The 26,874-nt window shown below is 35.4% G+C and overlaps 1 protein-coding gene across 6 annotated transcripts in view; it reads right to left on the minus strand.

The window, feature by feature from the left end:
* ROBO2 (roundabout guidance receptor 2) overlaps nucleotides 1-26,874 on the minus strand; it is a 653,625-nt gene that overhangs the window by 104,245 nt on the left and 522,506 nt on the right. For all 6 annotated transcript variants that reach the window (XM_040227106.1, XM_040227089.1, XM_040227083.1 and 3 more), the window contains exons 8-10: nucleotides 13,522-13,646; nucleotides 8,315-8,486; nucleotides 2,539-2,744 (exon numbers count right to left, since the gene is read on the minus strand). In XM_040227106.1, coding sequence (XP_040083040.1) covers nucleotides 2,539-2,744; nucleotides 8,315-8,486; nucleotides 13,522-13,646 — 503 coding nt within the window. The remainder of the gene's footprint in view (nucleotides 1-2,538; nucleotides 2,745-8,314; nucleotides 8,487-13,521; nucleotides 13,647-26,874) is intronic.

The following is a 26,874-nucleotide window of genomic DNA, read 5'->3' on the forward strand; positions in this document are numbered from 1 at the left end:
AGTGAGACACAGAGAAATATGACCTACAGAAACCCTCTTTTGACTGTTTCAGTGAAGTACTGTAAAACATTTTATTTCCCGTTAGAGACAGTCTTCTTACAGAAAAATAACATTTTCGTTATGGAATTTTATCAGAAGTCATATGAAAATTCTAAATATCATTACTAAAGCTCAGTCTTATTTCACTATCATCATTTTTATTCCTTAACTTTAAATAATATAGTTTCTGGTCATGAGTGCTTCATATCTTTCCTATCCTTCTCCTTTTATTTTTAACCAAGGGTTTTAAAAAAGAGACAATGTGTTTGTACACTCTCACCTACTTTTCTCCTTGTGTAGTTGGCTGAAGAGAAGCCCCCAGACGTAGGTATCTATGAAAGACTACTTAGGAGCCTGACAGAAGGCTCAAAGTTTCTTTGACATCATCAAGCACCCACCTTTAATTACTACTTTTAAGCACAACTGGGGGTCTTGACTGTTCAAATACACCCTTTAATACAGCAGTACAGTGGAAATGCATTATCATCTGTGGCCCCAAAATTCTGCCTTTGGCTCAAAGAAAGAAGTTAAATTGTTTACTCAAGGAAAGTTGGCATTAATTTTTAAATGACTCCCATTTTATTGGAGGAAGGTTTACAATTAATTTAGAATAAACAAAGGTGAAAACCTATATAATTTTTCTTCAAATAAAACTTGACAGCATTTTGTCTACTTAGAGCAATGCCTGTCTCAAAATTAAAATAAAAATTACACACATTCACTTTAATAACAAGTTAAAGATTTGTGTCTGTGCATGTGCACACTACAAACCAGTTACTCTTCCTTTTTTGTTAGGTATCTGTATTTGACACACCTGATAAACATGTGATTTCAAATATTTCACATTGTAAAAAAAACTGCCTGTGGTGATCATTCGAAAATCCATGTAATAACTATTTTATGTATTCCTCTGGCTTCTGAATGGGAAAATTCAACATCTTTTTGTTTCTTTTTTAATCACCTTGGTTCCCAATTCATACCTAGATACCAGATTCTACCAACTGTTTTTTCACTAAATCATTTTCAATCAATTTTTCTTCATGTATTATCACATCGATCACCCTAAGTTCAGGCCCTCATTCCCACTCTTATGACTATTCTGACATAGTCTTGAGCTTTAGCATAGTACTTGCTATATGGAAGGGAGGCTTTCTATATTTGGTTGAATAAATTGAATATACTTGTGTAGGACAGGTGGTCCCCAGGACAACATCCTTCTGGTGTTGACACGTTGTGTAACCACTAAGCTCAAATGTGTAAGGGACCTATTGACTTATTCCTGGCCTACAGAATATAGCATGGGTGACAAGATGTCACATTTGTGATTGTCTTTTTTTTTTTTTTTTTGAAGGGACTTGTTATTTTTTATTTTTTCCTTTACAATACTGTATTGGTTTTGCCATACATTGCCATGAATCCACCACGGGTGTATACAAGCTCCAGGGTAGTAATCCTGTTTGCTAAAAGACTGTCTTCCTTGTTGATTCTGAGGAAGCAAGTATTGGGAATATCTACATGGTAAGGAACCACAAGCAACCTTCAGTCAACAAGAAGCAAGAAGCTGAGATCACCAGTTCGAAAGCCATTAGGAACTGAATGCTAACAACCATTTTGTTTGAAAGCAAACTGATATGCAGTCAATTTTCAGATGAGACTATAACCCTGACAAAAGTGTTCCAAGATCCTAGGGCAGAAGGCCTTGCTAAATCATGGCCAGGTTCCTAATTAACAGAAGCTATGAGATCATAAATATGTGTTGCTTCAAGCCTCTAGGTATTTGCTAATACTGTTACACATAGTAGATAGCTAATACAATATTCAGAAATAAACATTATTTTGAGGTGCTCCAAAAACAAAACAATTTGGTAAGTTGGCAGGAACAATTATTGTCTTTCATGTCATTTTCCACTAAAAGATCAGCAATGGCTTGCTGTTATCCAAAGATTTAAATCTAAACTGCACAGCAAGTTTGCCTAAACTATAAGATTTTTTATGAACTAGCCAAACCTGCTTCCTGTGTCCTTACCAGGCTCATCTCTTTCTTATTCTCCAGATAACGTATTTGACTGAACTGCTTTATCCTCATTTCCTTAGAAACTCCCTTGTTCATGAGAGTAGAACAGATACATTTGTCACTTTCAAATTATTTTATTTTTTTCAAACTATTTTAAATATACCATTACTATCATTAACTTTATGTGTTTAACCTTTTTAGTTTCATTGACCATATACATAGGGGCTGAATGAAGAATAGAAAGTTTCTAGGTCTGTTATGAACTTATGATTAATATAAGGACAATGCACTTCCTTCTAATTTCAATTAGAACTTCCCTCTAATTTCAGTTTGTCATTTGTAAAATAAGAAATAACATGGTCTATAATCAAATGTACAGTGACCATACAGGCATGTAAGATTTAATTTCCCAATGGAGTGATTCCCTAGGGATATACATACTTATGTTGAGAGGAAGATCCAAATACAAACTCAACATTACTTACCCTTAAGTTCTTAATCTGCAAGGTTCCTTGTTCTTGTATAGTTGCTCTTGGATCTCTACCCAGAAAAGTAAATCCTTCCTTTAACCAGCTAATTACAGGAAGAGGGTCACCAGTAGCTTTACATTTCAGTAATGCTGTGCCATCTACTGCTAAAGTCTGGTTGGCTGGGCCTTGTAGAATTATAGGTGGAGGTCTATCTGTCAAAACTAAAACACAAAGACATTTTCAGAATGTTTTAACTTTTATGAAATTTAGAAATTTTATATCATCAGTAGTCATAGCAAAAGTAAGATTAAAGCCCCAAGTCATACATATTACTTATACTTTTTTCTGTATAATCTATACCCAGTATAAATTTATCATCTACACATATTACACATACATCTGTACATATTTTACTGAAGCCATATTATTACTTACTATTTACTCTGACTTACCTGTAACTAAGATGATGATGAGTTCTGACATCTTAGAGATGTTTAGTATTATTGAAAGATTTAATCATATTAAAATGAAAATGAAAATGTGGAGAGCTTATGACAATCATTCATAAAATGGCCAATTTACCTTCATAGTACCAGTTAGACTTTATTTATATAGATTTAATATTTTTCATGATAATACATTAGACTATAAATACTTTATTTCCAAAACTGCTTCATTGCTCTAAATTATGGTAATATAAATTGGGTGATATAATTTAATTAGTTTGCACAATTCAGCCAAAAAAAAATCTAGTTAAGAATATATATATGACAAGACAAAAATAGGACTTTCATGAAAAATTTGCATTTACATATATATCAATTCCTGTATTCAAGTAAATTTTCCATAATTTCATGAACTTAGGTCACTGTGCTTTTTAAATCAAATGTTGATTTGTAGCAGTATCATCAGGACCTTTAGAAGTATTATATAATGATTTAGGAAGCATATCAAAATATACAGTAATATTTAAATGTGTGATGAAAATATGGAATCAATTAGAGGCACATTTTCATCTACAACTCATTAGAAGACCATGTCATATTGAAATTTATATCCATGTCCAAGGCAAGATTTCTGAAGAGAAAGTTTTATAAACTTCATATACGATTTGCTTAATTATGTATATTTGCTCTTTATTACATTTTTACTATATGTATATAATATTTAAATACATAAATAACTTCCACAGAAAGAAAAAATAGTGAATTTGAATTACTGTTAAGCAACTGTGAAGAGTGTCTTTTCTCAAGAAAGTCATCTTGTATTACAATGTACATAATCAAAAAAAGTAAGTTTGCTTATTAATGCTCTAATTTCCTTTGTCTACCAGCTTCTACAAATACTAGTTTATATGTTTGTTTAGTTTTCAGTCTAGATGCATTTTTATTGCTAGACTTTACCGTTTTAGAGAAAAATATTAAAATAGCCCTTTCAGAGCCTACTGTGAGAAAGCCAACCAATTTTGATTTAAAACAGAGGTTATGATATATGTGTCCTGGCATGTTAAAACAGAGTGGACTTAAAGTCAACCTACACTTACTACATCAAAATATGTATTAAAATGTGTGTATATATAGAAAATCTTGTAAAAACCTAAGGAAAACAGTATTCTCTGTATAGTCATCACAAATAAAAATTAGAACCATTTAGTTCACTGATTTTCTTGATCAACTTTTTCATTTCAGAAGTAAATTAAATGAGAGCAGACATGAAAGTGTAATATTATACCAATTCTGACATATCTGTCAATAATTGTGCAAGTAGTTATTCAAGTTGAAAGCTTCATGGAATTTATTTTATTTATAAGTCAAAAATGGAAAGCTAATTCTCCAAACATTATGATTTCAAAATTCAGTGAGAAAAATGGGTCCGTATTAACAGAAAATAAGCTATTTATTAAATTTTATATAATGTTACTCCTTTGCATCAAATGAAATATCTATATAGAATTCAGGCAACTTGTAACTTGCCTTTACTGTCATATCCGTGAAATCATTAGATACAGGCAAAGGACAACTGATTAGTTTTTCTCTTTTTTTTACTGCCCAAATGAGTAGCTCATTGTCTTGTAAATGGATTTGATCAATAAAGTAATTGAAAATCTCCTGGCCAGAAAGAACTTTCAGTTTCAAGGATGTTATGGGTGAAAGATGACCACAAGTTGCCATGACACTAAGGTCGGAGGTTAAATGAACATTTAGGGCTTCCAGTGATCTGTGAACAGTTGCATGGTTTTTTCTAAGTATGCATTATAAATCCTCAGTAAACCATTCATACAAGATCATTGCGACATCTGTTGTCAATATAACATATAAATACATTTCTTCTCTCTAGTCCTTATAGATGCTATTGGTTTTATTCCAAACTCTCACTGCAATTTTCTACTTTTCTGAGAGAAAAAAGGGGAGAAGAAAAGAAATGAAGAATAGAGTTAACAAATTAATGAGAAGTTATTTTAAAGGGATATTTTGAAATTCAAGTGTATTAAAACATCTTAGCTCTATCTATATATCAGTAAAATTATCACTCAACAGCACCTTCCATCACCATTAATAATCTCCTCTCATGTGAACACTTAAGTTAAAAATATTTCCAAGAAAGTAAGTACAAAAATGTAATAACAGAAAACATTGCTATAGATGCTTTGCTTGTTTTTCTGAACATGACGTATGTTTTCATTCTACACTGGAACTTCATTTGGCTCTAAATCACCCTAGATCATTCCAAACAACATGTTCAAAATGAAGATGATGGCTTATGTATTATTAAACTGTTAAGTAATCTGAAAAATTCAAAACTATGAATAAAAGCAGAAGTCATCAGCTAATATGTCATCAGCAAGTTAATATTTAGAGATAGAGTTATATATAATAAGGGGTGTGTGTGTGTGTGTTTAGATCTCAAAGTTAGATTTCTTTACAGTCAAAATCAACAACTGTATAGCCTACATACAACGTTCTGGCAAAATGATTTGACTTTGTGATTGCTTATTCAAGTAAAAATCAATGCAGAAATTAAAATTCAAACAAGTTGTGACAAAATGTTCAGAGCCATTTCAATTCAGGGTGGGATGGGATGAACTGGGAGATTGGGACTGACATATATACACTATTGCTACTATGTATAAAATAGGTATCTAATGAGAACCTACTGTATAGCACAGAGAACTCTACTCCTTGCTCTGTGGTGACCTCAATGGGAAGGAAATCCAAAAAAGAGGGGATTTATGAATACATATTGCTGATGCTGCTCTACCCCAGAAGCTGACACAACAGTGTTAAGCCACTGTGCTCCCAAACGAAAAGTCATCAAATTTCCTTATCACTCATTTTAAGTCCGACCACAGAAACAAAGCTATAATTACTACTGATTTGAAAGACTGTGTCACCAACAAACATAATTTCTCAAAACAAACTTTCCGTTTCATTGTTCTTTAGTTGCTAAGTCATTTCTGACTCTGTGACTCCATGGACTGCAGCCTGCCAGGCTCCTTTGTCCGTTGGATTTCCCAGGCAAGGATACTGGAGTGGGCTGTCATTTCCTCCTCCAGGGGATCTTCCCAACCCAGGGATCAAACTCATATCTGCTGCATTGACAGGCAGATCCTTTATCACTGAGAAACCTGGGAAGCCCTTTTTATTGTATCAGGCATAATTTTGAATATCTGCTAGTTTCATGACCCACAGCAGTCACATCAACTGGCTCTTCTATATCACCAATTTTGTTTTCTACAAATATGGTTTGCTTTCTGCATAACAACTTCTTCATTTAAAAACATTCAAAAGCCTGCCTCTTTCAAAATACTGTGAACAGCTAGATTACAGTAGAGCTCTTAAGCATTATATTTGGAGTGTTTCATAGTAGCATAGAATAACAGTCTTTTGCCAGAATATCTTATTTTCCAATTATATGTTTCTGTACATTTTTTCTAGTAGAAGAAAAAGAAATAAAATATTGATATTAATTATATATTTATAGTTATAGTTATAAATATAAAATATTTACCAATATTAATTATATATTAAATTATATTTTATTAATATAATCATTAATATATTTATTCTAGTAGGAAACATAGGAACTTAAAAAGACTAATAAATATATTTTATTTTTTAAAGAAGTATGGATATTTGAAGGGTCAAAGGACTTACCCATCTAAAGGAAGAATTTTTTTGCACTATTACCCATGAACCTGACATCTTTCAGTTCCACAGCAGTAAATCTCCGCCATATCAGCAGGTGTGACTGTTAATGACTCAATATCCCCACAGCTAATGTTTGTCTGTTCTATTTATTCCCTTTCCTGACATGATGCTGAATCAGGCAATAGCATGGGCAGGCATTAAAAAATATTGCCTTTCTATTAATTTTAAATAATATTTTAATCTACATGTAAATTTGAATTGTATGAAAGCCCAGCAGAAAAAGAAGAGAATCAGAGAGGGCACAGCCCAAGCTCTTGGATCTCAGATGCCAGCATCTAGGGCGGCGAAAGAGGGGAGGGAGAATTAGACACCTCACAAATGTAATACAGCAAGAGAGAACTGTTAATCTAAAATATACTAGAATATAGATTAAATTTATGCTCAGAGGTTCACAAAATATCTAAAACTCCCTACATGTCAACTGTCACAAAACAGTGAAAGTGAAAGTGAAAGTGAAGTCCTGTCCGACTCTTTGCAACCCCGTGGACTGTAGCCCACCAGGCTCCTCTGTCCATGGGATTCTCCAGGCAAGAATACTGGAGTAGGTTGCCATTTCCTTCTCCAATTCATAGCTTGCAAGGTATTTAATTAATTTAACTTAGAGTATAATTTTAAAAATCATTGGATTTGTTGCCATTTAGCTGCTACATTGGATCCAAGTCTTTAAGACCTGATGGACTGCAGCACACCAAGCTTCACTGTCCTTCACTATCTCCCCGAGTTTGCTCAAATTCTTGTCCATTAAGTTGGTGATGCTACCCAACCTTCTTATCCTCTGCTGCCCTCTTCTCTTTTCTCCTTCAATCTTTCCTAGAATCAGGGTCTTTTCCAATGAGTCAGTTCTTTGCATCAGATGGCCAAAGTATTGGAGTTTCAGCTTCAGCATCAGTCCTTCCAATGGATATTCAGGGTTGTGAAGTCATCAGCTGATATATCATCAGCAAGTTAATATTCAGAGTCAGAGTTATTTATAATAAGTTACTTGTGTGTATGTGTGTGTGTATGTTTAGGTCTTGAAGTTAGATTTTTTTTCCTGTTAAAATCAATAACTCTAACCTCCACACAACCTTCTTGCAAAACAATCTTGACTTTGTGATTGCTTACTTAAGTAAAAATCAATGTAGAAATTTAAATTCAAACAAGTTGTAAAAAAAAATGTTCAGAGCCATCACAAGTTGGGGTGGGGTAGGATGATGTGATTAGCTAACATTAAAAGTCATGTCTGTTTCCTGATAATAAAGATGGTATCTTTTCTTCTCTAGTAAAATAAAATTATCACTATTCTTTAGAAGTAATCATGTCAGCATAAGATTAGGTATACAGATGGCATTCTTATTTCTATTTCACTAAAATAATGCATCGCTATAGTTTTTAGAATAAAATAGATTGTTTTGGATGGTCTTCTTGGGGAAAATAGTGTAAATAGATCAGGGAGAATTAGAAACCATTAAAAATGTCATTTAACCTAGATTCAAACTTACAAGATAAGCATTAACTTTAATGATTTAATTAACAAGTCAGAAAATTTCATCCTTTGAAATAAAGATAATTATTTTCAGAAAACAAATCTAATAATACCGCACCATCAGTAACTTCCAGTTGAGCTTTTGCTAAAATACTTCCTGCCACGGTGAGGGCCTGACAGATGTAGTAACCCGCGTCCGAACGCTGAATGTTGGTAATTGTAAGATCCCCAGTTGGTGACACAGAACACCTGCTGTTGGGCTGTTGGGGTTGGTTTGGGAAGAGCAGATTCTGCGGAAACAAACACAATTTTATCAATATTCTCTTCTCACTCAATAGGAAAGTTAAATCAACAGCTATTGCAATTAGAGAAATGTGGTTGAAAAAAAGAAAATACATAGATTTAAAAATATGGTGCTGAAATGTTTAGATGTCACAGAGTGAGTTTCTTTGGGAAATTTCATGCCCTCACTGAAGGAACAATCATCTAAAAAATCTAGGTCTTTATTCGGACCTTTTATTTCCTCCCTGACTTTCTGTGAGTTACTGAATATTTGTGAAACATGGTTTCCCCATCTGTAAAATGGGCATAATAACACTTATCTGATTCAACACATAAGACACTGTGAGAATCTGGAAGGTAACACTGACTATGTATGTGATTTATAAACTGCATATTCTGTTGATCTTTTTAACTATTTGATGTAACTAACTGAATTTCTTCTAAAGGTGTTCAAAAATGTGACTGAGACTGACAGAGAGACAGCTGAATCTACTTCTGCTGTAAGAATTCTGCAGGTTGTAACAGCTTGGAAAGGAGCTAGGTGTAAATGCTAATAAATGCTACCATCTAAGCAAGATTAACCAAACCACTGAAAATGTAAAGAAGATGTGGGATGTTTCTGAAGCATGCATGTAATGCTAAAGAATTTTTTAACATTACTCTTTTAAAAAATAAAAAGTTCTCTAGTTTACTCTATATCTTGTATTATGACAAACAGCTAAATCACAAATTTGTAAAAGTTCTTATAAGAAAGCAGTAATGTTAACTTGGATGACCTATGCTGCTTTATTGTTGTTCAATTAAGAAAAACATTTGGGTATAATAAATCATATTGAGATATACTTCCAAGTTGGATTATAAATAAGGATGTATCAATTTTTATGTTGTATTTACTTACCAAAGGAAGAACATTATAACCCTCTGGGATCTGTTTCTCCATATAGTAATTAATTTTCCAGGTTTGTAATTAAACAGTTCCAATACGTTACAATCAGGAGGTAATAACATTCAATTAAAGGCATAAGACACATTTTCACCTTAAAATGTTTTTACCCTTGAAGGAATACCAATGGAAGAGGATAAAATAGGGTATTAACACTTTTCAATTACGCTAAATGACTTTAATCCTGCGAACGATGTCCTACTTTAATTAGAAGCTCTTCTCTTTATTGCAACTTGATGGATGTCCACTTTATTAGATTCGTGTGTGACACTATAAGCCCACTTTACATAAACATTACCATGTTATTAAACCCTTTCAAAAAGAAGTGGTGTTTGCTAGCATGTCAGGAATATAATTTCAAAAGGCTATTGCCCTCCCATAAAATTTGTATTATTTACTATTAATATATAAGGCTAGACTTTTTCATACATATAAAGCATAATATGAAAAGAAGCTAATTCTCCTGTGGAGTTCAAATATATTACTGAAATAAGCCATCTGAAGGAGAAGGGTCTAAATTTTAAAGCCACTCGAAAATGATACAATAACTCAAAGTGTGCACTTTCCTACAATTAGCCATTAGAATACTAATTTACATAGCACTAATACATCAGATGGGCTTAATTCTCTCCAGAATCTCTTCCTCTACAATGTATTATCAGTCCACCTTCTAAATGATTCGTTGACATGGAAAATGGCATGTGATTGAGGTTAACCCATCATCTTTATTCCCTGCTTGTAAGACATAGGCAAAAGGAAATGGATTAGAAGAAAAACCCAGGAATTCTACAGAGCTCCTCTTGCTTGAGGTGTCTGGGTATCCTATTAGTGCTAATTGGCATTATCAGCACATATTGAGGAATATGGACCATTAAGTCCAGGCTCTTAACTCTCTCTCTACTGATGGATAGTCATAGATCACTGTAAAAATTGGATACTGTGGACAGTAAGACCAATTTATTTTTCCTAATGTACTAATTCATGATTTGAAAATTTACAATTTGCTCAAGCATTTCTCTTCTGTTCTCATTCACAATCTCCTTTCTTTCCCCCTCTCTATCCCCTTTCCTCCCTCCCCAAACCCTCTCTCTGATGTGAGGGAGACAGGTGAAGAAAACCAGATCTAAGATTATAATCAAATCAAATCACCTAACTGGAAATCTTTTTCCCAGAGATTAATATCTCTGGAATTAATACATGCCACTTTGTCAAATAATAGCAAAAGAAATATTTTAATGCTATTTGATCATTACTTGTATAAAAAAATTAAAACACAGTGTAACATATTTAAATATCACGTTTGTTGGGCTACAAGACCAATACACATTTTATGCAATAGCGTGCATAAAACTGGAGCATTTGAGGGCATGTAATTCACACACGAAAAAGCTGAATCTACATAATAATAGATACAATGAGATTTGACTCACTACGTGATTTAAAGTGTGAATGTGCAACAATCAAACGGCTTTAGATCATTATATTTGCATCATTTATAAATAATACGCTCACATATATATATTCATGATCAGTGGCTTGAGGGAATAACTTCTGTGGACCCCACAGCCCCCAGAGTGGGTAGGGGGAAGGGGATACAGGAATGAAGTAGAAACTCAGGTCTCTCCAGGTTCAAGGCTCCTAGCCTTCTCAGGCATGCGGTGGGTCTAGGGACAGTGGTGATGAGAGTGGTACTGAGCCTCTGTACCTGGGCAGAGGGAGCCCAAGCAGCCCGGCCTGAACATAACATAAAATTGCCACTTTAGCCAGGAACAAGGCAAGGCAGGTGCATTCTCCATTTTTCTAATTTCTAACCTTCAAAATGTGTAAAGCACTTTTACATATAAACAATCACATAATCGTCAAAACTTATGTGAATTAAAATACCTGATCTTCATATTTTGGATTAAAAACTAAGCTTCAGTAAAGTTAAGCTGTGCTACAAAGATTATAAAATCATAAGGAGGGAAATGGCTTTAGAATTCTTTCCTTTTTTCAGGGTATATGTGTGTATGTATATGTGTGTATGTATATGTGTGTGTACATATTCAAGTGTGTTATAAGTGTATCATGTTGCTTTACACTCACTTTAGAGTTTGGAATGTTTTCATCTGAAAGCGATTTTTAAGAATCAAGGAACTCTTAAGAGGAGGAATCTACTGTATAGTTGTGTGAGTGTGTTAGTTGCTCAGTTATGGCCAACTCTTTGTGACCCCACGGACTGTAGCCTGCCAGGCTCCTCAGTTCATGGAATTCTCCAGGCAAGAATATTGGTGGAGTGGGTAGCCATTCCCTTCTCCAGGAGATCTTCCCAACTCAGGGATTGAATCCGGGTCTCCCACATTGCAGGAAGATTCTTTACTGTCTGAGCCACCAGGGAAGCCCAATTTTATCACTGAAAGTGAAAGTGAAAGTTGAAAGTCGCTCAATAGTGTCCAACTCTTTGCAACCCCATGAACTGTACAGTCCATGGAATTGTCCAGGCCACAGTACTGGAGTGGGTAGCCTTTCCCTTCTCCAGGGGATCTTCCCAACCCAGGGATAGAATCCAGATTTCCCTCATTACAGACTGATTCTTTACCAGCTGAGCCACAAGGGAAGTCCAAAAATACTGGAATGGGTAGCCTATTCCTTCTCCAGTGGATCTTCCCAACCAGGAATTGAACCAGGGTCTCCTGCCTTGCAGGTGGATTCTTTACGGACTGAGCTGTCAGGGGAGCCCAACTGTATCATTATTAACTGATAAAAAATGATGGCAATTAATTCTTGGAACCATCCCTGATGTGGGATGAGGCAGTGGCCAGAACTTTACCTTATCCTCTCCACCACTGTCTTTACATCCCACAAATTATGAGGGAAGTGAGTCCAACACAGAGCACTGCAGAAAGGGAAAAATGTAAGTTGCCCATCCATACTGAGATGCTAAAACTGCTGGTGTAGGGTGAGCTGTATGTGAATCTGGAAGAACGAAAAATGGCAACGGCTGATGGGGACCTCCTAAGAGGAACCCCCTCCAAGATGGTCTTACGTGAGTTTTGATCAACAGGTTCTCTTAATTTCACCTAAAGCGTTTTCTGCCTCTGGCAAAGTTTTCAGACTGCTTGAGTCTTTTAGTCATCATTTTCTATTTGTCCAGGAAATTCATCTAAAACTTGGACTAACAACAGAGGGTGCTAAGGAGCAACACCAGTGGGTCCCTTCTTAAGACCTACACAGCTCCTTGGGAATGCCTCTGGAGAGTCTAGAATGAAAATATCTCTAAGGAGTTCCCCAGAATTCCCTTGGGAATGCACAGATTAAACTCTTAGACAAAGAACTCAATTTCTATTCTGGTTTAAGGGGAAATTCCCCTCATTGCTTCAGAACCTAGAGGCTTGAGCTTGCCCAAGCTTGGACCAAGTTCTTAATGAGAAAAGCGGTGCATTCAATTCAATTTGCTTTCAGCAGAGTCTGAGAGATCATGCTGCCCAGAGAGGGCCCGAGAGGACAAATCAGGACACAGCAAAGATCAGACAGGTATTGCTTTTTTCTGCTGTTTAATGTATTATTTCCTGTCTAATTCCACGATGAGGGAATCCAGAGGGATGACGGAAGAAAATATTTCTACTACTCTTAAATGGAAGCATGTTTAAATTAATGATAAAGAAAAGGTATGTATACTATCTATTTATGAAAGGGCGTTGAAACTGGTTTCTAGACTAATTAATGACAGAAATATTTTTGACTGTTTACATGTACCCAGGATGTTCTAAGTGCTTTATAGATATACTAACTCAATTATCTCAGTGTAGCTCAATGCAAGAAAGCAAACATACCCTTTTGTTAAGAGATTTTAAACAGCTGCAGGTTAGACTTTTTCAGGTAATTTATTCACACTGTATTGCATCTCTTCTATGTAAGCTAAAAAGTTTTTTAAATTAACACTCAAAAACAGAATGTTCTATTAAAACATCTGACTCTCCCTTATTTTAGAATCAACTGGTCTCTTTTTAGAAATAAAATACATTCAACATTGATAACAAGAAAGGCAAGACAGACTTTGAGGACCACCAGAGACGGGGGAGTTCAGAGATTTCAGAAAAGCAGTCAAAGCTTGCACTCACCTGGCTGCCTTCTTTTTGCCAAAAAACTGCTGGCTGTGGGTTTCCTTTAGTTTCACAGGGAAATGTCACTGTTCGACCTTGAGCAACAATCTGATCTCTTGGCCTAACCACAAACTGTGGAGGAGCTATAATTTAAAAGGAAAGAAAATGTGTAAATATAAACTGTTGACAAAGAAAAATACATCAAAGGGAAAATCTGATACGAGGTAGACTGCTCAGTGCCAGACAGAGGCTACAGATGTTGATTTATTTTTAAGTATTTCTCAAAATACAATGGGGAAAAAAAAAGAGCACTCTATCAAATATGACGAAAGAAGTAAATGTATTAGTAGACACACTTTAAATGTACATTGCAAATCTTGCAGTCCATACACTTGCAAAGAAAAAGTAGATTTTTAATGGTATTCTAAAGTTTTTAATAAATAAACATGATATCCCCATATGGTTTTGTGTTTTGAATGAAGACAGAAAAAAGTCACTGCATTACTCAAATATCTACTTCCTGTGGCATCAATCTATTGACAAACATGAACTGCTCTTACAATATTAGCAAAACATTGTGCTAGGCACAGGGATACCAGAAGGCATAGAATATGATCTCTATTCTGAAAGTGCTTAGAGTGCTTATATTCTAGATTTGAGGAGTTGAAGTGTTGAGAACATCAAATTGAAGGTATGGGAATTACATACAGAGATAACTAACAATATACAAAAACACCTGCAAGTGGTTGACTAATTCATTTCACTTAGATTAATAAGCATTTGGCAATTATTATATTCCTCCTTGGAAGAAAAGTTATGACCAACCTAGACAGCATATTGAAAAGCAGAGACATTACTTTGCCAACCTCGGTCCATCTAGTCAAGGCTATGGTTTTTCAAGTAGTCATGTATGGATGTGAGAGTTAGACTGTGAAGAAAGCTGAGCGCTGAAGAATTGATGCTTTTGAACTGTGGTATTGGAGAAGACTCTTGAGAGTCCCTTGGACTGCAAGGACATCCAACCAGTCCATTCTGAAGCAGAAACTCCAGTACTTTGGCCACCTCATGCAAAGGGTTGACTCACTGGAAAAGACTCTGATGCTGGGAGGGATTGGGGGCAGGAAGAGAAGGGGACGACAGAGGATGAGATAGCTGGATGGTATCACTGACTCGATGGATGTGAGTCTGAGTGAACGAACTCTGGGAGTTGGTGATGGACAGGGAGGCCTGGCGTGCTGCAATTCATGGGGTCGCAAAGAGTTGGACACGACTGAGCGACTGACCTGACCTGAACTGAACTGGGCACTAGAAACTGAAAATTATTCAAAATATTGAAATATTAATAACCTCACATATGCAGATGACACCATCCTCATGGCAGAAAGGAAAGAGGAACTAGAGAGCCTTTAAATGAAGGTGAAAGAGGAGAGTGAAAAAAACTGGCTGAAACTGAACATTCAGAAAACTAAGATCATGGGATCTGGTCCCATCACTTCATGGCAAATAGATGGGGAAACAATGACAGACTTTATTTTCTTGGGCTCCAGAATCACCGCAGATAGTGACTGCAGCCATGAAATTAAAAGACACTTGGTTCTTGGATGAAGAGCTATGACCAACCTAGACAGCATATTAAAAAGCAGAAACATTACTTTGCCTACAAAGTTATGTCTAGTCAAAGCGATGGTTTTTCTAGTAGTCATGTATGGATGTGAGAGTTGGACCATAAAGAAGGCTGAGCACTGAAGAATTGATGCTTTTGAACTGTTGTGTTGGAGAAAACTCTTGAGTGTCCCTTGGACAGCAAGGAGATCAAACCAGTCAATCCTAAAGGAAATCAGTCCTGAATATTCACTGGAAGGACTGATGCTGAAACTGAAGCTCCAATACTTTGGCCACCTGATGTGAAGATGGTTTCATTGGAAAAGACCCTGATGCTGAGGAAGACTGAAGGCAGGAGGAGAAGGGTATGATAGAGGACGAGATGGTTGGATGGCATCACCAACTCAAAGGACATGAGTATGAGCAAGCTCCGAGAGAAAGTGAAGGACAGGGAAGCCTGGCATGCTGCAGTCCAAGCGGTCACAGAGATGGACATAACTGAGTAACTGAACAACAACTGGGCACTAAAGATACACAGATAAAAAGCATCTATTCTACATTGCCTCCATGAAGGTACTTACACTCTAATAGAAAATACAAAACATGATCACGATGAAGAAAACAACAAAATTAAAGCAACAGTTCTGTAAGACTGTGGTAAGATCAATGATAGAGGTACTCTCAGAGCAGAGAAACACTTAAATTTTAGTATACATCATAAGGGTCACAGGACTTCAGGAAGAAGGGATCCCTTTGTGTTATGGTAGCTGTGAAAGGCTTTATGCAAGGGGTGTATATTATGGAGCCTTGGAGGAAAGGGTGGCATTTAGAGAAGTGGAGAGATGAACAAATTCTAAAGAAACAAGCTAACTGAACAAAGCATAAGAAGCAAAAACACATCTAGTATACAATGAGTAATGCAGGAGGAATGGCGAGTCCTCACTGTATAAACATCATTGGCTACAAAAAATGGATTTGTATCAGGCCCTTCTTCTCAGTCTAAGAAAGGCCTGAGAAACCAAACTGAGGATTTTATTCTGGTTGTTTTTAAGCTAAGGAATGATAAATGCAAAGCAAAAATTTTGGAGTCTTTACCCCTTTAATGAATGTAGTCTATAGTTTGTGAGGGAGACAGATTAGTCAATAAAGTAGGTTGTTTAACTGGAAGACCAGTAAAATGGTGCAGGCAAAACCACTGAGACCAGTAACTCCATTAGAAAATATAGGGATGGGGTAAAAAAAAGCTAAGAAAGTTCAGGTTTAAATTTGGGGTGAATTGTAAAGAGAAAGAAGAAAGTGAAAAACAGGACAGTATGTAACAGAAAGTTTTCACAAGGACATCATCTTCACAGCAAAACTCGCTCCTGATGAAGAGAAAACAGCAGGTTTATTCCATGACTTTTCTAATCCTTTGTTTCCAGTGTAACTACTTCCTTAATACTAGAAAACTTAAGACCAAGAAAAAAACTACAATGAACTCTAATTTTTAGAACCCGGTGTACATGGCTATAATCCTAATATTTGAACTCTGAAGAATTTTAACAGTAGCACCATACAGTAAAGTCCTTTAACCAGAATTCCTCCAGTTCTTTAAGGTTACGTAACTGAAGGTCCAAGGGTGGAGTCAGTGTAGGGTAGCCTCAAACATCCACCCAGTTACTCATCCTTACAAGAAGACTACTAGCATAGCAACAGCAGCAGCAATTTTTTTCCCCCCAAAATTTACCGAGACTTGTAGTGGCTTAGTTTTCAGTGTTCTATTACACTGCCTCCTAATTCAACACACTCAACACATACATTAGGAACTGAAGGAATAAATCTACTAAGTGAAATTTTCTTCTACAACTATAGATAACAGAAGGCTCAGTTTAACAGGATGGAGAACCCAGATTTATAGATCTATTTGAACAGAACGTGGTTTATGTTGCCCTGTATTTTCAGGAGATTACTTGCTTCTTACAATCTTGTTATTTCTACACAATTCCACTGAATCAGCAGTATCATTGATTTTTGTTCTCTATGTTTTCTAATAAGAGTGATAGTTTAAATCAATGTTGCAAAATTACTTTTGGAATGACTCTTAAAACACTGCAGTGTCCATGTCTCAATAAAGATGTGAAACCACCAGATACTTACACCAAAAATATTAAGATTGGTCTCTATAATCTATAATATCTAAAGAAAAAAACTATATACATTAAGAAAAATTAAAAGATCAATATATATTTCTTTGCTTCTTTTAGTAATTCATGAAAAAAGTTTACTTCCAAAGTGGACATTAAGTAAGAAGTACTGAATAACTTAGCTTGTATCTCATCATAAAAAAATAAAAATGAGTATAGTAACAATTAGTCTTTGATAAAAATCACATATATAGCTTATTAGTTCATTTGCATTGCTTTACAAGAAATAATCTAAATTGACTCTCATAATTAGCGAGTAAAATAACAGTAAGAATTAAGAACTTCCAGATGTTCAAGCTGGATTTAGAAAGGCAGAGGAACCAGAGATCAAATTGCCGACATCTGATGGATAATTGAAAAAGCAAGAGAGTTCCAGAAAATCATTTGCTTCTGCTTTACTGACTATGCCAAAGCCTTTGACTGTGTGGATCACAACAGACTATGGAAAATTCTTCAAGAAATGGGAATACCAGACCACCTGACTTGCCTCCTGAGAAATCTGTATGCAGGTCAGGAAGAAACAGAAAGAACTGGACATGGAACAACAGACTGGTTCCAAATAGGGAAAGGAGTACGTCAATGCTGTATATTGTCACCCTGCTTATTTAACTTATATGCAGAGTACATCATGCGAAATGCCGGGCTGGATGAAGCAGAAGCTGGAATCAAGATTGCCGGGAGAAATATCAGTAACCTCAGATATGTAGATGATACCACCCTTATGGCAGAAAGCAAAGAAGAACTAAAGAGCCTCTTGATCAAAGTGAAAGAGGAAATTGAAAAAGTTGGCTTAAACCCAACATTCAAAACACTAAGATCATGGCATCGAGTCCCATCACTTCATAGTAAATAGATGGGGAAACAATGGAAACAGGGACAGACTTTATTTTTGGGGCATATGGTGACTGCAGCCATGAAATTAAAAGATGCTTGCTCCTTGGAAGACAAGCTACGACCAACCTAGACAGCATATTAAAAAGCAGAGACATTAGTTTGCCAACAAAGGTCTGTCTAGTTAAAGCTATGTTTTTTCCAGTGGTCACGTATGGATGTGAGAGTTGGATTATTAAGAAAGCTGAGTGCTGAAGAACTGACGCGTTTGAACTGTGGTGCTGGAGAAGACTCTTAAGAGTCCCTTGGACTGCAAAGAGATCCAACCAGTCCATCTTCAAGGAGATCTGTCCTGAGTATTCATTGGAAGGATTCATGGGAAGGACTGATGCAGAAGCTGAAACTCCAATACTTGGGTCACCTGTTGTGAAGAACAGACTCATTAGAAAAGACTCTGAGCTGGGGACAATTGAAGGCAGGAGGGGAAGTGAATGACAGACGATAAGATGGTTGGATGGCATCACCGACTCGATGGACATGAGTTTCAGCAAGCTCTGGGAGTTGGTGATGGACAGAGAAACCTAGCATGCTGTAATCCTTGGGGTCACAAAGAATTGGATAAAACTGAGCAGCTAAACTGAACTGAGAGCCCCATATGCTCTACAAAGTCCTTCTTTATATAATTTTTAAAATGTAATACCTGAGAATACACATGATTAAAATCATCAGATGAAAGATTACATGAAAGCAGTGAAAATATATTTTATAATTTAGAGCATATTATATGTACTCTGTTTATCTATCATCCATCTATCTCTGTAAAATTACTATCTATACTTTAATTATTTAACTACAGACTTCTTGCATTTGATTTTTTCAAGCTTTCAAAAACCTTTGGGTGGATGAATGATTTTTCAAAATACTTTTGGAATCTAGATCCTACAATTTTAACACAGCTGCTAAAATATTACCCCTAAAATAAGGATTGGCAAATAACCACATCTATCTATCCACGTTTTGGAAAATATATGATTCATCTATTTACTCCTTCAAAATGTAGTATCTACAAACTATGAGATAGTTTGCTTGATATAGGAGATAGAAAACAAAATAAAAAACTGTTCATAGCCTATGGCAGAGACTCCAATTAAATAAACAAATGAAAGCAAATACCACAGAGCATGATTTGAATAACATAAAAATATAGAGGACACTGGGGAGAAAAGATTGGAAGAGAACACAGTAGATAAAGTAATGCTAAGGAAAGAAGAGAAAAGATGTTGGGAGATGGCTGCATCTGAATTGTGTTTTGAAGCACAAGTAAGAGTTCAGGAAATGGAGAGGAGTTGGGTCACTTGGGACAAAGGGAGGCAGAAGTGATAAAGGTAGTGTGTGATAATTTATACTAAAGGAGCTTAAATTTTGCCCTAGGAAGTATGGAGATCTGTTCAAAGCTGTTTATGTAAGAAAGATTTAGCAACAGTATTAGAAAGAATGTTCTTCCTAAAAGAGAAAAGGGAGACATGAAACTGAAAAATCTCAGGCAGTTGGAACAGAAAATCCACTTGATAATTGCTATATTTATAGTAGCACTTAAATATAATATTTTGTAAGAACTCTTAAAGGATAAGGAAATTCTGCAATATTTACCACTGTTGACATAATCTAAAAGGCCAGAAAATCAAAATTTCTCGAGTTTTTACCCAGTGCTGCATTTTTAAAGACTACTAATGAAAATTGGTATCAGCATTTGCGTTATTCACGCTATGAAATATCCTTTCATGTGATAATTGTTTATTTTGTCCTTTTGTTCCAAATTATAAATACACTGTATTTCTAATGAATCAAATTGTTTATTGTCACTCAAACTAAAACCACACTAATCTCTTTGATACTAGACTCAACTTTTCATTTTTAAAATTAAAAAATAAAATTGAAGATACAAAAGCATTTAACAAAGCGAAAGATTTTAAAAGTATTCAAGCCTTTGAAAATGTACATCCTTTCTTATTGTCATCAGAAGTTGAGCCACTGGAGCAAATTACATCAATCACTTTTACTTCTGTAGACTCTTCCTCTGCCCAAGAAGGGATATCAGATGAAGGAATTTATTTTTGACAGTTGTTTTTTTTTTTTTGATGTGGACCATTTAAAAAATCTTTATTGAATCTGTTTCAATATTGTTATTGTTTCCTTTTTTTTAAATGCTTGGTTTTTTTGGCTACAAGCCAGGTGGGATCTCAGCTCTTCAACCAAAAATCGAACCCGTACCCACTACATTGGAAGGTGAATCCTTATCCACTGGACTGCCAGGAAAGTCCCTTTTTGAGGTTTTAAAAATGAAAAACTGCATCAATAATTCTACTGATAACACATCACCATTTCAGCATTTCTGCCAGGTGGCACTGAAAATGATTTGAAAAGACAATACTTGGCTGATGGCACCACTGGGAGGGAAGAGGCAGAGCTAGGTGGCATTTTATCAAGCACAATAGCACAATGTGCGCTCTCCACAGAATGGATTTTCTATGATGTCTCTCGTTAGATATTAAAAAAAAAAAATTAGGTCCTCAAGCTGACAATTCAAAACACACATTTAAACCCAAATATGAATTAAAGAGTTAGAGTTATAAATTCCAGAAGAATATGCTGGTTATAAAAATGGCAATTCATTTATATATTTCTAAGACAGAAGACTATAAAATACATATTTACGTCTTTTCTACAACCCAAAATAAAGTCGCTCAGTCGTGGCCGACTCTTTGGGACCCCATGGACTGTAGCCTATCAGGCACCTCTGTCCATGGGATTTTCCAGGCAAGAGTGCTGGAGTGGATTGTCATTGCCCTCTCCAGGGGATTCTCCCGACCCAGGGATCGAACCCGGGTCTCCCTCATTGCAGACAGACGCTTTACCGTCTGAGCCACCAGGGAAACCCCTCTACAACCCAAAGCATTAGACAAATCTCCTATAAATATGATGTAACAACCTACATGCTTAATCTGTTATAAGCGATTATACCTTACTGCTTCAGCAGCAACAAGTAAGGGAATGAAGCAAATAGAGTGGGACAATTCAATGCTCAAGTACACATGCACAGGTTTAAGAGAATATCTCCATGCAAAAAGTGCATTGAGGGATTTCCAGAAGAGCAGACCCAAATATAAAAAGGTCAATTAAGATGAGAGGTCTGCTACTGTTCACCCAAAACTGTGTTTTAGAGAATTTAAATACAATACACAGTAAATTAGATTTGATTTCTGCTAAATTATGCTTTGATACTACATTCAGCCCAAGCTGGCTTCAATCAAAGTCACGCTACAGTTCTGTTATGCTAATGCCCGCTGCTGTGAGTGAGTGGGTGATATGGAAATCAGATGGCAAAGTGAGCAGGAAGCCTACGCTGAGCATGCAGTGGGCTTGGAGACGTGGGATGGGGGACCCTAAAGGTTAATCATATCATGTTCAAAGCTGTTTTTACAGGAAAATATGACTTTCTATGGCAGACATGAACATGGAGACAGTCATGAAGCAGTTGCATTCATTAATATGTGACAAGGCAGTTACAGGCACACTCCAGCTCTTTCTTTAGGTATAATTTTACGCCTGAGTGAATAAGCTTCTTATTTCATAACAATATAGATTATGACCTTTGTATCTTACACTCAGGTGTAATTTTTTTTGTTATTTAATATTTTTACTGGTTAAATTCCAGTATTTTCTAAAGCATATTTGAAATGTACATTCTTTCATCATTTGCTTATTTTAAAGACTTGCTGAGTTGAAAACTGTTTAATAGAGTAACAATAATTAAAATCAACTGAGTGCTTATTAAGGGCCAGAAGGTGTGTCAAACCATCCATAGGCATTATCTTATTTAATATTCACAGAGCTCTATGCCTTAACTTCTACCATTATGATGTAAAGACCAGTAAATTGAATCTTATTAAAGGCTTTTGAAGTTTAAACCAATAGATAGGAAGACAGATGATTTCTGATCCATTTGATAGTTGGACCTCTTAAACATGTGGTTCACTTCAAATCATATGACTGACAATTTATATCTATTACTAAACACAAGGGTAAAAATTATATGCTATGGTTTTCAATATGGTATAATATTGCTAAAATCATAACGTTTTTCCTAAATAATTGCTGTTATTGTTAAAGGACATAAAATCTATAATCTTGCTCTTTCTGTACTACCTATAAGTACAACCTTTCTGAAGTATACTTATTTCAAGTCATTCTTCATTCAAAACCTACAGTGCCTTTTCTATTGCTTGCCACTGCCCTGCTTGTAAATCACTCTCCTCTGTGTATCATTTTGCCTTCCATCAGCTGTCCCAGGGTTTTATCATCTGCATGCTCACCTGTGCTCAAACCAGCTCCAACATTTCAGCAGACGAATCTACTTTCAATCACTTGCATAAGTATTTGCTTGTTTTAGTGATTAATCCGTCTTGATATCTATCAGTCTTTGATCCATCTTGTCAACGATTAACCTGAACACACTCTAATCTTGTACTTTTCTTCTGTTCTTCCCACTTTAAGGTACTTTCCCTTGCTTGTATTGTCTTATTTCTCTATCCCCCCTCCCCGTGCCAACGGCCTGAGTGCCTTCACTGTTCTGTTCCATTGTAAGCTCTTACTGGTAAGGTGTGCTGTCTACTATTTTGCAATGATATAGTATCTCTGTTTGGCCTGGAAAATCTCCAAATAGTGAACTCTAAATGAATAATTTGGAATAGAAAATTAAGGGGAAAAGTTACTTTATTATTATATTAATCTGGGTAGGGAGACATCAAAGAAAATATGTTTGAAACTATTTCCTAATTGATTTTAATATGCCCTTCTGTACATCATTCCCACTGCACCAGAAACTTACTGTAAAATGGGTAGCCACCACCCTGAGTGACAAAAGCAACATACAAAAACACAGGTACTATGTAACAACCAATTATAAAGTTCTCATCAAAAAAAATTAGTCAATAGGCTTAGCCTCACCAACAAGAAATAGCAAGAATTCACTTCACTAACATGAAATGTAGAACAGGAGTTGAATATTTACTCAGTAATTGGAATAGGTCGGGTTCTAATTGATAAATGACTGTTCCTTCAACTTATTTAATTCTATTTAATTTTTACTATTTAACACTTCACTTGATTTCCAAAGAACTTCTGTTAATAATATTGGAAATGCATAATGTCATGAAAATATTTAATTTGAAACTTATTAACACATAATCCATTTCAGGGGAAGCAATGCATTTATAATGAAAAATATAATTTAGGGATATAAGATTTAAAATGATCATTTTTATAAACCCAATTTAATCACATTTTATTCATTTGTCGGTAAAGAGTTTGTCTACAATGCGGGAGACGTGGGTTCGATTCCTGGGTTGGGAAGATTCCCTGGAGAAGGAAACAGCAACCCACTCTAGTACTCTTGCCTTGAAAATCCCATGGACAGAGGAGCGTGGTGCAGGCTACTGTCCATGGGGTCGCAAAGAGTCGGGCACGACTCAGTGACCTTACTTCCTTACTTCACTCTGTTTTTAAGAAATATAAACTATTAAAGTGCTAAATTACATACCTTTCCAATTAATCATTTTCTTACTGAGTCCACGGCAATAACCCCTCTAGATGAGTGATGTGGTTTCTTTCTCACCAGTGCCTTCCTTCTAATTAATATTAAAAATTCTTGTTCCATAAGAAAAACCAATATCTATACCTTTTTCAACAATAATTTAATAATCTACCTCTCTATACGTGATGTACATTATATATATGCTTTTTTAATGTCAAACTGAAAAAGCAAAACTACTAAATGGTTTACTGTTTCCATAAATATGGAAAGTAAAATGGTCAAAAAATTGAATGACACAAATCACAATCTTTAGATACTTTGTCTATTTAGATTTCATATTCTCCTCTCCATCTATGATGGGTCTCACATGTACAAACTGCATTCAGTCCTTGTATGTGAGTAAAAACCTGTGCCAAATATGCAGCTATACTCTATATTTTTTAACCACTGTTGTGGAATTTATTGATTATGGGAAGACTAATTTTTGTAGGTTCATATATTATTGAAAAAAAAGTAACTCATGGTCATTCAAAATCTGTTGACTAAAGCAGGTTGTGAAGCTAGTCAAACATGTTCTATAATGTAACTACAAAATAATATAAGTGGCCTTCTAAATCGACTGTTTTAGTAACTGGGAAAGCAAGTCCAAAGAGCATCAAAGGTACTGAGTTTTGGTGGTAAGCGGGACATTCAAATGAAAAGCATGTGTATGTTTTGTGATTGTGATTAAAACCATGCTCTTTAACTTACAGTCACAGATAATATGCTTCTTCATTAAAATGAACAATGTAAATATAGAAAATGAAATAATTCTACAACTATCTAGAAAAAATAGAATGCCTTTGCAAAAGATAAGTTCATTTGTTTCAAAATACCTTGCACACTTAAATCTCATCGGCAAGCATGTAAAAACAGAGTTAAAATAAACAGCTCCCCCACACAGCTTCACTGGACCCTGATGCTGGGAAAGCTAGAAGGCAGGAGGAGAAGGGGATGACAGAGGATAAGATGGTTGGATGGCCTCACCAACTCAATGGATACGAGTTTGAGCAAGCTCTGGAAGATGGTGAAGGACAGGGAAGTCTGTCTGGTATGCTGCAGCCCATGGGGTTGCAAAGAGGCAGACAGGACTGAGTGACTGAACAACAACCTCACAGACATTTTATACTTAATTTTTTTTTTTTTTTTACTGGAAGCCCCAAAGTAATAAATTTGTACTAGAATAAATTCAGATGTTTGTTGGCACTTTAACTCATATGATAGCATTTAATTATTTTAAGCATTTGCTGGTATTATTTAGTGTCAGGGTCTGAGGGTACTAAGACCTCTGTTCTCTGGACCTTACTGCCTATCAGAGGAAACTTACATGAAAATAACCAAGCATGACACACCATGAGGAACATGATAAGTGTTGTAATACAGGAGGTCCCACCATTACAAAAGTAACTTGACTTAGTCTCTGACAGTTGGGGAAAGCACTGAAACAGAAAAAGAGACAGTAAGAGATAGATTTGTTCTTTTGAGATAAAGCAGGTAAGAAAGGAAGAGAGCGAAGTTGTTCCTCACAGAGGTAAAAACACATGCCTTATGTTAGAGACAGAAGTTTTCTGGATTGCACCAAAGTACTATTACTACTGCCTGGGTTCACTGACCCCTTTAGAAAATCAGGTAAATGTTTGTTAAACTGAACGATTTATGCCGATGGAACCATGTATTTTTCTATGTAAATGGGCTTTACTGACTTTAGCAAGTCCGATTTAATACTCTAATGGTATTAAATATTTCTATATTGCAATAAATTTAATAGTTAACATAAAGTGTTTTGTTGGACATGTTTACAGATCATTTTACACTTTAGTGTATGTGAAATTACTAAAATAGATTTGCACTTCAATTATAGGCAAGTACAGGAAATCATTACCTATAGGAAATCATCCTAAAATCTAACATGTGATTTTAATGAACTCTTGAGTTCTCTAAGTTATAAATGGAGAAAAATTTAAACAAATTCTGATTTTTGAAAATGACATTTTCCCATATTATTCTGTCCTTCACCAATAGTAGCTTTGCTTCTGTACTGTGCTTTCCTGACTAAACTACTGAGAATACAATAAAACAGTAAAATTTTGTTTTCTTTAAGAGACTGTTAATTTCCAAGGAAAATACCATTAATATTAAAACTAATGAATTATTAAGTGCAACAATATTTACATTATTCTTTAAAAAGATCTCATTTTCACCAGGGGAAGAAAAAGAGTCAAAGGAATGGTTTAAAAAAAAAAATCCTCTCTAGATACTAACTAGGAAAACTAGAGTCCTCAGTATTGCATGTAGAGGAGGTTGTAAGTGTGGAGGTGAGGAGGGAAAACTATAGCTTAAAAAAGGCTCTTCGTGTAAATGGTGAGACAAGACATCCATTTTCACTCACTTAACCTGTCAACTTGCCAGAACTGTCATGTCAGCACTCCAGCTAAACCATGAGGGCTGATCACATCCCATTATCTCATTTTTTAGGAAAAGATTGCATGAAGATGCCAATCAGAAAAAAAAGGGGGGGCAGGGGGAGGGACTTGCAACTAAGGAACAAATGTACTGATGTTGAAGTGCTGCTTAGTTAACGGAATTTTAATATGCAACTGCAATGTTTCTTAATAACATTAATTACACGCTTAGTAAGGCACCATCCTAACTCATTAAGTGCCTTCTTTTTTGTTGTATTTTATCTCCTACTCGCAGAATGGGGACTATATGATTGGCCTGTTACCATTAATGTTGCTTAATCTTTTTATAGCACTATTTAAAGCTGCTTGCATAAACATTTTCTAGGCAAGTATTACCTATGTGTGCATATGTGTGTATCAGTTAACTGCACCAACACTTGGTGTACCCCTACCATGTGTAAATGTTATGCTAGACCTAGAGGCAGCAGAAAGATAAACACAATGATGTATTTACTAACAAAGAGCTAATAGTTTTGTAGGGGAGATGAAAATAATATCCTTAATAAATCTAGGAACTAATGTTTGCTATAAGAGCTATTTAAAAAGGCATTCACACATATTTCAATTCAAAATTTAATTTAATTTAATTTGGTAGTTTATATATTTTTAATGATTCTAATTATGTAGTATTCCCTTGAGTGACATTTCATACATTTAAAAC

This window comes from Oryx dammah, unplaced genomic scaffold (genome assembly GCF_014754425.2).
Source record: "Oryx dammah isolate SB20612 unplaced genomic scaffold, SCBI_Odam_1.1 HiC_scaffold_2, whole genome shotgun sequence".
NCBI lineage: Eukaryota > Metazoa > Chordata > Mammalia > Artiodactyla > Bovidae > Oryx > Oryx dammah.